General features: G+C 46.8%; 1 protein-coding gene across 1 annotated transcript in view; it reads right to left on the bottom strand.

The window, feature by feature from the left end:
* ttc21a (tetratricopeptide repeat domain 21A) overlaps positions 1-12,619 on the bottom strand; it is a 125,433-nt gene that overhangs the window by 104,087 nt on the left and 8,727 nt on the right. Inside the window, exon 3 of the mRNA XM_078534881.1 lies at positions 9,266-9,376. Coding sequence (XP_078391007.1) covers positions 9,266-9,376 — 111 coding nt within the window. The remainder of the gene's footprint in view (positions 1-9,265; positions 9,377-12,619) is intronic.

Here is a 12,619-nt window from a genome sequence, read left to right as displayed (position 1 = left end):
TCAGGCCAGTAACAAAAATTGGGGTCTTTGGAGGAAAAGATTTTTAAGGTGCAGCATCGCTTCTGATTTAAATAATAGGACAGAAGATCAAGTAAACACACTTCTTTACTCAATAGGACCAATTGCAGACAACATCATTGTACAAAAGGATGTTAACGAGTCATCTGCCAAATTTGATGAGGTTCTAAAATCCTTTGACATTTATTTCACCTTGTGATCCAACAAAATATTGGAGCGAGCCAAGTTCAATAAAAGGATCCAACTGTCGGGGGAACCTGTTGATTCCTTCATAAATGATCTCGACAAGATGGCAGAGGGGCGTGAATATGGAGGTTTAAAGTCTGAGGGTGGCATTTTCCAAACTAGATGCTAACATGATTTCTGACAGATTTTGCTTCAACCATCTGCCCTTTGGGATTACATAGGCACCAGAGATATTCCAACGCATGATGTTAGGCATCCTGCAGGGCCTACAGGGAGTCATTTGCCATATGGATGATGTTTTGGTTCGTCGGATCATGGAAGAGGACAACGAAAAGCTCACTGCAGCCTTGGAGTGACTGCAAGAGGTAGGGCTGATGCTGAACGATGAATGTAAGTTTACCAAGATCTCCATTTGGTTCCTGGGCCACATCATCAGCAATAAAGGCATCACCGCCAACTCATACAAAGCCAAGGTGTTCACCAATTTCACCACCCCTTCCTCTGTCCCCGGCCTCCATCGCCTCCTAGGGAGAACACCAAGAAGATGTTGCTCTTCACTAGCATTCTGGTCCTGTACAACCTGGCCCTGCCTACCACCACAGCCAAATTTAGCCCGTCTTAGCTGGGAACCAAGGTTCAAATTCAATAGTGGTGATGGGATGATGGATGAATATTTAGCAGCTTGTGTTGATTGTCTTAGGGCAGTGAGATTTTACACAGAACTTTCCCTTGTGAGATAGTGGCCGGAATTTTCCACTCCCAATGGTGGCGGGTGTCATGGTGGGCAGGGATTGGAGAGAATTCGGCAGGAGGGGCAAAAATAGGTTTCAGGCCAGCGTGAAATCACAGAGGGATCATCTGATGGTGGTGGATTGCCAATCCTGCTGTAGGACAGCATGAACCTGCTAATGGGAATGCAATGGCCCGACTGGAATCACGCCCCCACACGCCCAATTTACCATTACACCAGCGAGAAAACATGCTGGCCTGGAACACATTTAGACAAGTGTGACATACAGAAGTCAGGATTTACCTTTAGGGCGTTGCTCAGATCACGGACATCAGAGGAGAAGATGATGCTGGCGCCCTACAGCTACTGGGCCCTGGAGGGACACGTGCATCAGAGGCTGGGTGGATCTTTCTGCACATGACTCCAGCTCGAAGCAGCTCTTAGAAGGTGGGAGGTCGCCACGCAGCAGCTTCAACTTTGCTAAGGCTTTGGAACTTCTCCATGGGCTCACACCATCTTCCATAGTCTCTGTTGATGTTTGGACCTACTTTGGAACTTCACAGACTTCGCCATGATCGGTGGAGTGCGGCCATGGGGAGAGGAAGGTGTACCAGGGTGGGAGTTGACTTTGGAAAGACAGGGCGGAGCGAAGGTCTCAGAGGTTGAGAACTGAGGTTGGAAAGGGGTGTGCAAAGGTCTGGGGGCTGGTGAGATTGGAGGGGGAAGGAGGATGTCCGGGGAGGGGGAGGAGGAAATACAGGGGAGGAGGGTGTAATGGGAGACAATGGTGCAAGTGGGGAAGTAGGTGTAAGGGAGTGAGTTCGGAGGGGGAAAGGTGTCCAGGGGAGGAGGGAGCTCGGAGGGGCGAAAGAGTATGGGGGGGGGAAGTAAGGAGGAGTAAGGGTGGAGGAAGGTATAAGGGTGGAGGAAGGAGTAAGTGGGGGGTGGTGAAATATCCAGGTGAAGGTGCAAGGGAGGGGTCTGTGGAGTCAATGACTGCCACCTGGGGAGCAAACTCAGGGTGGGCATGGTAGGAGGGAATGGTGAGTGTGAGAGGGCATAGAGGGAGCCTGTAGGGTGGGAGGGTGAGGGTGTATTGGTACCAGTAGAAGGGACAGCGAGGGTGGGTGGTGGGGACTTGAAGACAGACACGGACCCTGTTGGTGGGAAGGAGGAGACCAGGGAGGTCAATGTGGATGGGGGTGGGATTTTCAGGAAGATAGAGAATGTGCACGTTCACCTGGACATCCTGGAATGACAAGGGTTCGGGCTGTAGGGTAACAGTGGGGAGGTCGAAGGTGATGCCAGGGGGGTGGACTGTAATGGGGGAAAGGACATGGATGATTGGGGGGAGGGGAAAGGATGGAGGAGCTAATCAAAAACTTAACGACTATCGTGATGTGCAAATCAAAAGTGAGCAGAGCCTCATGTTGGACGGGCACAGATGCTGCATGGGAACGCGATCAGTGGGAGGAGATGCAGGTCAGCTCAGGTGGACGACTGACAAAGAACCCCAGCAGGCAGCATTGAAAATGCTTAGGACATTGAGATGAGTGCAATGGATGTAGGCTTTATGTGCATGGCAGAGTGCTTACACAGAGTTCTGAAAGGCCCTGCCACACACACACACACTTCTCCCTCCAGAATCACTCGTGGTCCAGCTGTGTGCGGGGCGGGGGGGGGGGGGGGGGTGTGTGTGTGTGGATGCATTGGGAGGGCTCGTGTAGCCTGTAAATGAAGCTCAAAGACAACATTACACATTATTCAGTGGAAGTGAATGTATTTTCACATTATAAAGTGACAAAATGTGTTCACCCATGCAACCACTTGTGACCAGTATTTCTTAACTTTTCTAGGCCTTCTAGGTGCTGCCCTGACATCCGTAGCAGGGTGGGGACAGCCTGTCCCATGGAGGCCTCCATGCGCATGCATTTGGATACCACTTCATCAGAGAGTAGGCAGACGCGCTCATCTGACTCGCGTGCCACTCTGTTGAAGGCTTCCAACAGATCCGCATGATGTTCTCCCTCTTTCAGCTGACTCTCCACAATAAATTGTAAGGCCAGTCCAGAGGCTCATCATCTGACTTGGATCTCACAAATGCTTCTTCCCCAGCAGTCCTTCGAGTGCCAGGGAGCCTGTCTGAACCTGCCTCCTCCTGCTAAGGTCACGAGTCCATGTGGTGACCACCAGATTGTGAACCCGAGCCTGCTCTAGATAAAGGTCCCACCCAGGTGTGTGTCTCTGTGTTGGTGGAGGGTGCGGGTAAGCACTGTGACAGGTCTTCCAGGCCGCTTATTTCCAGCTCTTCAATGGAGGAGGTGTCCTCTTGGCTGGAGGTGAGGACCTGGATAGAACTGAGGGACTGGCTGGCTGAGGGTATCAGTTGCCTGACAGAGCTCCCTGTGAACCAAAGTAGAGATAATTAATGCATGGCAGCAGAGTCAAAAACAGAAGAAAGAGCAGTCACAGTTGTGTTGAGAGAGGGATGATCTGGTGCAAGAGCCTCATGTGGGTGTTCGCTGCTGATCTCATCATCGCCGCAGGTGCAGTCCACATCCTCACCAGTTAGCATGTTGGCAGTTTCCTTAAAGTGAGTGAGGGGCCTAATGTCGGCCATTCCACCCCCCCCCCCCCCCCGCCCCGGGTCTGGGACCTCTCCTACCTGTAATGATCCAGCTTCTCCTGCATGAAAACAGATGGAGAGAATGTGAGTTGGACACATGACACAGCAGAGGATAAGGATGTGTGGAATGTTTGTGTGGTGAGTGCAGCCATGGTTGGGATGAGAATGCGAGCTCCAGATGATATGAGCCTGATGGAGATGTGAGAGTGTGTGGGAGGTAATGGTTTTGTCCCTTGAGCTGTATGAGATCCCTGTGGATGTGTGATGGGTTTGGGAGTGTGTGTTCAGAGTGATGAGGTGGTTGACTTACCCCCACGGAACAGATGAGAGCATTTATCCTCTTCCTCCACTGGATGGCTAACCTCTTTTGTGTTCCGTTGGCGCTGACTGCCGCTGCCACCATCTCCCAGGCCGCATTGGTGACTCTGGTGGACCACCTGCTGCCAGACCGAGGGTCGAGGACTTAGCTGCGGCTTTCCACTGCATCCAGCAGGCACCCCAGAGAGGTGTCACCAAATCTGAGGGCTGCCGTCACCTTTGCTTTCAGGGCCATATGTTGCCTGGAGCAGTCCTGGTCTGTAGACATGAAATAGGCTGTGCTCTGATGCGCTTTAAATATGGCACCCAGAGCGAGAAAGCTCTGAGGTCACTGCATAGCAGGCAAATCCAAGCCCGCACGCTTCCCATCAGGCGTGTTTCCCGTGAATGCATTATTAATGAGGAGGGGCGCTCTGGGAAGGGTATGATGCAACACGAAAACCCATCATTGCGGTCGGTGGGTAAAACTTCATTTTTCATGCCCACTACCGCACTTTGTGCAAATCTGGGACAATTCCATCCAGTGTACAGTGTATATAGTCTGTGGAAGGAACAGACATGACGGACTGAGTGGGTCTTTTGTTCATCCACACTTTCTCATATATTGTTAGACTTATTCTCCTACCACTACCTACATTGGTTCCCAGTCCAGCAATGGCTCAATTTTAAATTCTTATCTTTATTTTCAAATCCTTCCATGGCTTCACCCCTCCCTATTTCTGTAACCTCCTCCAGCCTTACAACTGTTGTAATGGTGTTGGTTATGTTAATAGCAAGTCTTTATTAACTATTTGTAACTATGTATAGTATATGTATTATATATGTATACGTAAAGAGTACAGAGAAGGAGCTATTTCCATGTCTAGATCTTAACACATCTCTATTTCCATGTCTAGATCTTAATACAACTCTGTTCAACACCACAATGACTCATATGCCTTCTTTCATCGCTGTGTGGGCAGTACTGTACTCAGTCCCCCATTAACCTTGTATATCCTAGATCCTTATACCACACCTTCCCGCAAGTCTTTATCCCATGAAGGCATTAGTTTACTTCAAATCTTACATGCTATTCCAACATTATTGCTATTATAGGATTAGCATCGAAAACGTTTTCATTGCCCCACCTCCCTCCCTTCAAATCCTTGAAGTTAGAGGTTCAGGTGGTTTGGAGGCCTTATAACCCTTCCACATCTCTTTCGCCGTTCTATCAGAAGAGTGGTAGGCTCTGTTGGTTCTGGTTCTTGATGTTGGCTTGGAGGTTGGACAGGCATCCTCATCAATAGTCCTCCACTGTGCGATGGAGGGAACGGTCTAGGGAGAGGGTGGAAACTCTTTTTGTTGTGTCTGATTGTGACCTCTGGTGTGCCAATCTGGTAGGACCAGGGTTGGCCCTCGTGCCATTGGAGGACTGTTCCTTGTTTCCCGTGGTCAGGGATCCAGACCTTGTTACCCTGCTGCAGCTGAGGCAAGTGTCTGGTGCAGTGCCGTCTGTTGTTGGCAGAAGATCGTGTTTGGCTGTAGTTCTGCTCTTTTGTTTGTATGTCTTGGCAGTCCTTGGCTACCAACCCCAGCAGGAGATTTTTCAGCAGGATCGATAGTTGTGTACGAAGCTTCCTGCCCATCAGGAGCTCAGACGGGGACAGCCGCACTTGTAAGTGGGGTGGACTGGTAAGTAAGCTGTGTGGCAAGGAAGTCCTCATTTTTCTTCAGGAGGGCTTTCACTGTACGGACCCCTCATTCCACTTTACCGTCTGACTGCGTGTATCTTGGGGAACTGGTAACAGTGGCAGAAGCTGACTGTGGCTGCAAAGTGTGCGCAGCATTCGTTAGAGAATTGTGGGCCACTTTCAGATATGAGCTCATCTGGGATGCCATGGCTCGCAAACATCTCTTTGAGTGCTTTGATGACCATCTCCGTGATGGTCGTATGAAGTTGCTTTACCTCCATCCATCTGAAGAAGTGGTCTACGACGAGTGACCACTTCTTGCCATTGTAGATTAGCAGGCCTGGTGGAGCTGCTCTTGGCAGATCGGTTGGAGCCTGATCGTGGTTGCCAGCAGGTGTTTGGTAGTGGTTTGGGAGTAGTCCACTAGCTCAGCAACAAAGTTGACATCCTGTTTGGTTGGAAGGCCCTTGATCTGCCTTCTGATTTTTTCCATGGACATAGGCTGTTTCGTAGACAAATCTCATGAGGCACAGGTGAAACCTCTGGATCCGAGGAGGCATCTTTGTGAGCTCCTTTTCAATTTGATTGTGTCCTTGAGGCCGATGGCGTAGTCATAAAACTCTTCATAGGCCCATGTGACCACATACCTGGTTTCCTTGAACAACAGCCTCTAGAAGCGTGGTAGCTGGGTCGCTGACTGCCATCCAATTACTCCTGAAAGATAACTGCTCCAAGCCCATCGAGCCTGCTCCGCCATTCAATTAGATCATGGCTGATCATCAGCCTCAATGCCACTTTCCCATGCTATCTTCATATCCCTTGATGGCATCAGTCTCCAGAAATCTATCGATTTCCATCTTGAACATGCTCAATGATTGAGCTTCGACAACCCTCTGGGGTAGAGAATTCCAAAGATTCACCACCCTCTGAGTGAAGATATTCCTCCTCATCTCAGTCATAAATGGTTTGCCATTTATTCTGAGACTGTATCCCCTGGTTCTGGGCTCATCAGCCAGGGGAAACATCTTATCTACATCAATGCTGTCACACCCTGTCACACCCTGTAAGACTTTTGTAAGTTTCAATGAGGTCACCCCTCATTCTTTGAAACTCTAGGGAATACAGACCCAGTCTCCTCAATCTCTCCTCATAAGACAATCCTTCCAACCCAGGGATTAATCTGGTGACCTCCAATGCACTCTCTCTGTGGCAAGTATATCCCTCCTTAGATAAGGAGACCAAAACTGTACACAATACTCTGGGTGAGGTCTCACCAAGGCTCTATACAACTACAGCAAGACATCTTTACTCCTGTACTCAAATCCCCTCACGATGAAAGCCAACATACCATTCGCCTTCCTAATTGCTTGCTGCACCTACATACTAACTTTTAGTGACTCATGAACAAGGACAACCAGGTCCCTTTGGACACCTGCACTTCCCAACCTCTCACCATTTACGAAATATTCTGCCTTTCTGTTTTTTCCATAAAAGTAAATAACTTCATACTTATTCACATTATATTCCATCTACAATGTTCTAGCCCATTCACTTAGCCTGTCCAAGTCCTCTTGAAGCCTCCTCGCATTCTCCTCACAACTTATGTTCTCACCAAGTTTGGTGTTGCCAGCAAATTTGGAAATATTACAATTGGTCCCCACATCCATATCATTTATACAGATTGTGAAAAGCTGTGGACCTAGAACTGACCCTTGCAGTACCCCACTAGTAACAGCCTGCCAACCTGAGAATGATCCATTTATTCCTACTCTCTGCTTTCTGTCTGTTAACCAATTCTCAATCCATACTAGTATATTTCCCCCAATCCCATGCACTCTAATATTATTTACTAACCTCCTGTGTGGGACCTTATCGAAAGCCTTCTGAAAATCCAAGTACACCACATCCACTGGTTCTCCTTTATCAATGCTACAAGAAATATCCTCAAAAAACTCCAACAAGTTTGTCAAATATGATTTCCCCTTCATAAATCCATGTTAACTCTGCCCAATTTTACCATTCTTTTCTAAATGTCCACTTATCACATCCTCTATAATAGATTCTAACATTTTCCCTATACTGACGTCAAACTAACAGGTCAGTAGTTCTCCATTCTCCCTCTTCCTCACTCCTTAAATAGTGGGGTGACATTTGCTACTTTCCAGTCCGCAGGAACCTTTCCAGAATCTTTAGAATTTTAAATGATATCCACCAAAGCATCCACTACCTCTCTAGCCTCCTCCTTCAACATTCTGGGTTGAAGCTCATCTGGTCCAGGGGATTTAACAACCTTCAATCCAGTTAACTTTTCAAGTGCTACCTCTTTACTAATACTAATTTCTTCTAGTTCCTCAGTTTCACAAGTCCCTTGGTCGCCTAGTATTTCTGGAAGATTTTCTGTGTCCTTTTCTGTGAAGACAGACACAAAGTAACTGTTTAGTTTCTCCGCCATTTCCCTGTTCTCCACTTTGAATTCTCCTGTCCCCACCTGTGATGGGCCCACATTCGTCTTAACTAATCTTTTGTTTTTCACATACAGAAAGAAGCTTTTACAGTCCACCTTTATGTTCCTCGCTAGTTTGCATTCATATTCTCTTTTCCCTTTCTCAATCAGTTTCTTGATCCTCCTTTGCTGGGTTCTAAATTGCTCCCAATCCTCAGGCTTATCACTTTTTCTGGCATCTTTTTAAGCCACTTCCTTTGATCTAATGCAATCTTCAGCATATTTCATTAACCACAGTTGATTTGCCTTTCGCTTTGGGTGTTTGTGCTTTAGAGGAATGTACATCTGTTGTAGGTTATGCAGTATTTCTTTAAACATTAGCCATTGCCTGTCTACTGTCAAATATTTTAGTGTATTTTCCCAGTCCACCATAGCCAGCTTGCCCCTCATCCTTCATAATTTCCTTTCTTCAGATTTAAGACCCTAGTTTTCAATGAACTATGTCGCATTCAGACTTAAAGCAAAATTCTTTCATGTTATGGTCACTATTTCCCAAAGGCTCCTTTACAGCAAGGTTATTAATTAGCCCTTTCTCATTACACAATCTGGGATGCGGGGTTATCATACGAGGAAAGGTTAAACTGGCTAGGCCTGTATCCATTGGAGTTTCAAAGAATGAGAGGAGATCTTATTGAAACATATATGATCCTGAGGGAACTTGACAGGGTGGATGTTGAAAGGATGCTCCCCCTTGTTGGAAAGGCTAGAAGTGGGGACGCAGTTTAAAAATAAGGGGTCTCCCATTGAAGACGGAGATGAGAAGATATTTTATCTCAGAGGATTGTGAATCTTTGGAACTCTCTTCCCTGGAGAGCAGTGGAGGCAGAGTCCATGAATATTTTTAAGGCAAAGGTAGATAGATTCTTAACTAACAAGGGTGTCAAAGGTTATAGGGGGTAGACGGAAAGTGGAGTTGAGGCCACAATCAGATCAGCCATGATCTTATTGAATGGTGGAACAGGCTTGCGGGGCCAAATGGCTTACTCCTGCTCTTAACTCGTATGTTCGTAGTAGTGGGGTTAGAGCAAAAAGTTAACCCGAAAGCCATTAAACAGGATCCTAGAGGCGACTATATACGTTTCTTCAGAAAGTGACCTGAGCAGTGAATCCAATGAATATTTCAGCTCCTCTGTGCCTGTTCATATTTCTTGTGAATCCTAATAACAGTTGAAGGTAGGATTAATTGAAAGCATAATAATTCTTGAAGGACCTACCAATTATTGAGTTCTTTCTGTGCGCATAAATGAGGGCAATGATTGAGCACAGTGAAACATTTTGATTGCCCTTGATTGTCTCAAGGAGTCTGATGGTTTCTTGGATATGGCCTGTAAAAGTAATGGCACAGCTTTTAGTACAGGGGATGAGGAAAGTGCATTCGTCTCATTGAAGCATGCATATCTCTCTAGTACATTAACTGTGCCAACACTACATCCATAGTTGAAGCTTGGCTTACATTGCCTCCGAGTCAGTACATCTCAGAACAATGTATGTCATTTAGATTGGCACTCCAATGCAGCACTGAGGGGGTGTTACATTGATAGCGATGCTGCCCTTTGCATAAAATGTTAAATCTAAAACCAAGTCTGCCTATTTTATTGATTATATTGGATGTTAAAGTTCACAACTCTGGCTGGTCAAAATCCAGGAACTCCCTCCCTAACAGCACGGAACGTGCTACACTAGTGAACTACAGCAGTTCAAGAACGGCTCACTACCACCATCTCAAGGGCAATAAGGGATTGGTAATAAATTCTGGCTTTCCCAATAATACCCACATCCTGTGAGGCGGTGGCACAGTTGGCTAGTATTCCAGACACTCAGGTAATGTTCTGGTGGACCTGGGTTCAAATCCCAGCATGGCAGATGGTGAAATTTGAATTCAGTAAAAATCTGGAATTAAAAGTCCTATGATGACCACAAAATGATTGTCGTAAAAACCCATCTGGTTCACTAATGTTCTTTAGGGAAGGAAATCTGCTGTCTTTACCTGGTCTGGCCTACACGTGACTCCAGCCCACAGTAAATAACTCTTAAATACCCTCTGAACAAGGGCAAATAGAGATGGGCAATAAATGCTGGCCTAGCCAGTGATGCCCACATTCCATGAATGAATCAAAAAAAAATACTGGGAGTGCATCTGGTGCCAACATTTCTTGCTCAACCATTACTGTATAAGACATAAAGACAAGGTCCTTGTCTTCTAACTCATTTGTTTGTTATATTCGCCTACAAAAGAACAGTCACTACACGGGAACATAATTAATTGCTTGCTCAGATTAATTTTCATTAAAGGGTTCTATTTAATGAACTTCTCTGAGACATGACTAAACTGTGAAAGAGCAAATAGATTGTAATACACTGGTATATAAGTCACTAAAAAGCTAATGCACTGATACCAAATATAATTTAAAAAACTAACAAAGTGTTGGCCTCCATCTCAAGGGAGTTGGAATTTTACAGCACAGGATAAGGTCCTTCAATCAAACTGGTCTGTGCCAGTGTTTATGCTCCACATGACCATCTCCCACCCCTCTTATTCTCGGCATATCAGCATGCCCTCCTGTTTTTTACTCCCTCGCGTACTTATTAAGCTTTCCCTTAAAGGCATCTAAAATCACCCTTCCTTTCCTGAAAGCATTGACTTCTTGCTTGGTAGAGTTAGGCAGGTATCAGCTGCCTTTTTGTATTTCAATCAAGCTATTCACGACTCGGCCTTGACAATGAGTGCCAGCAGGTTATTTGGCTGTAAGGGGCATCACAGCTGAGCCAGTCTTACTCTCCCTTGACATCCACACTACATTGCCCATTATGTTTATTCGTCCCTTGAGAGTCCACAAATTCTATACTGATCAAGAGGAACATAGGAGCAGGAGTAGGCCATTTGGCCCCTCGAGCTTGCTCCGCCATTTAACTAGATCATGGCTGATCTTCTACCTCAACACCATCATCCTGCACCGTCCCCATATCCCCTGATATTATTGGTGTCTAGAAATCTATCGACCTCTGCTTTGAACATAATATAAGTAATTAAGGAGTACTTGTATTGATAGCTGGGAAGAGTGTCCTGCAGGCAATATCACTGTGAAGCAGTCTGGGAAGAGTGTCCTGCAATCAGCAGCATGTTGAAGCAGTCTGGGAAGAGTGTCCTATAGTCAGCATCGCGGTGAAGCAGTCTGGGAAGAGTGTCCTCCAGTCAGCATCGTGGTGAAGCAGTCTGGGAAGAGTGTTCTGCAGTCAGCATCGCGGTGAAGCAGTCTGGGAAGAGTGTCCTGCAGTCAGCATCGCAGTGAAGCAGTCTGGGAAGGGTGTCCTGCAGTCAGTTCTTGTTGAAAATAACAAGAGTGACATCGCAAGACAGTGCGAGAGAGCGGCGGTGAGATCAGAACCAGCGCGAGTGTAGGGAAGCTTCAAAAAGTGACGTCAGCGCAAAGGTGAGAGCTGATTGGTGAGTAGTGGGTAAGTGTTTTTCTCAAATTTTTTTCTCCAGTTTAAAATAGATTAAGCTAAGGAAAGGTAAGGGTTCTAGTTTTTATTTAAAGTACATAAATAATTAAACTTTTTTTTACTGTATTTAACTTAAAGTAAGGGTTTTTTTTCAATTAGAGGCATGGCAGGGCAGCTCAGTCCCATGTTATGTACTGCCTGAAACATGTGGGAAGTCCTAGACGCTCCTTGCGCTCTGACCAACCACATGTGCAGGAAGGGCCACCAGCTGCAGCTACTTGAGCTTTGCGTTTTAGAGCTTGAGCGGCAGCTGGAGGCCCTGAGGTACATCCGCAAGGCTGAGAGTTTCGTGGATAGCACGTTTTTAGATGTGGTCACCCCACAGCTTACGGAAGTGCAGACAGAGAGGGAATGGGTGACCGTCAGTCAGAAGAAAGGTGCCAGTCAAGTAGTCAAGAAATCCCCAGGGTGCATCTCGCTCGAGAACTGTGTTGGAAAACGGTGAGAGAGACAGTTCCTCTGGGGAGTGCAGCCACGCTCATGGCACTGTCAGTGGCTCAGCTGCACAGGGGAGAGGAAGAGGGGAAGAGCAATAGTGGTAGGAGACTAGTAAGGGGAACAGACAGGCGTTTCTGCAGCTGTATACATGACTCCGGGATGGAATGTTGCCTCCCTGGTGCCAGGGTCAAGGATGTCACTGAACGGCTGCAAGGCATTCTAAAGGGGGAGGGAAAATAGACAGAGATTGTGGTACACATTGGTACCAACGACATAGGTAGAAAGAGGGATGAGGTCCTGCAAGCAGAATTTAGGGAGCTAGGAAACAGATTAAAAACAGGACCTCAAAGGTAGTAATCTCTGGATTACTTCCGGTGCCACGCGCTAGTGAGTACAGAAATAGGAGGTTAGTCCAGATGAATGTGTGGCTGGAGAGATGGTGCAGGAGGGAGGGCTTTAGATTTCTGGGACATTGGGACGGTTTTTGGGAGCGGTGGGACTTGTACAAGGTGGATGGGTTGCACCTGAACCAGAATAGGACCAACATCCTTGCGGGGAAGTTTGCTAGTGCTGTTGGGGAGGGTTTAAACTAACTTGGCAGAGGGATGGGATCCTGAGATGAGGTT

Source organism: Cetorhinus maximus, chromosome 3 (assembly GCF_964194155.1).
Source record: "Cetorhinus maximus chromosome 3, sCetMax3.hap1.1, whole genome shotgun sequence".
Classification (NCBI taxonomy): Eukaryota; Metazoa; Chordata; class Chondrichthyes; order Lamniformes; family Cetorhinidae; genus Cetorhinus; species Cetorhinus maximus.
The sequence above is the reverse complement of the archived record's forward strand: the minus strand, read 5'-3'. Positions and strand labels throughout refer to the sequence as shown.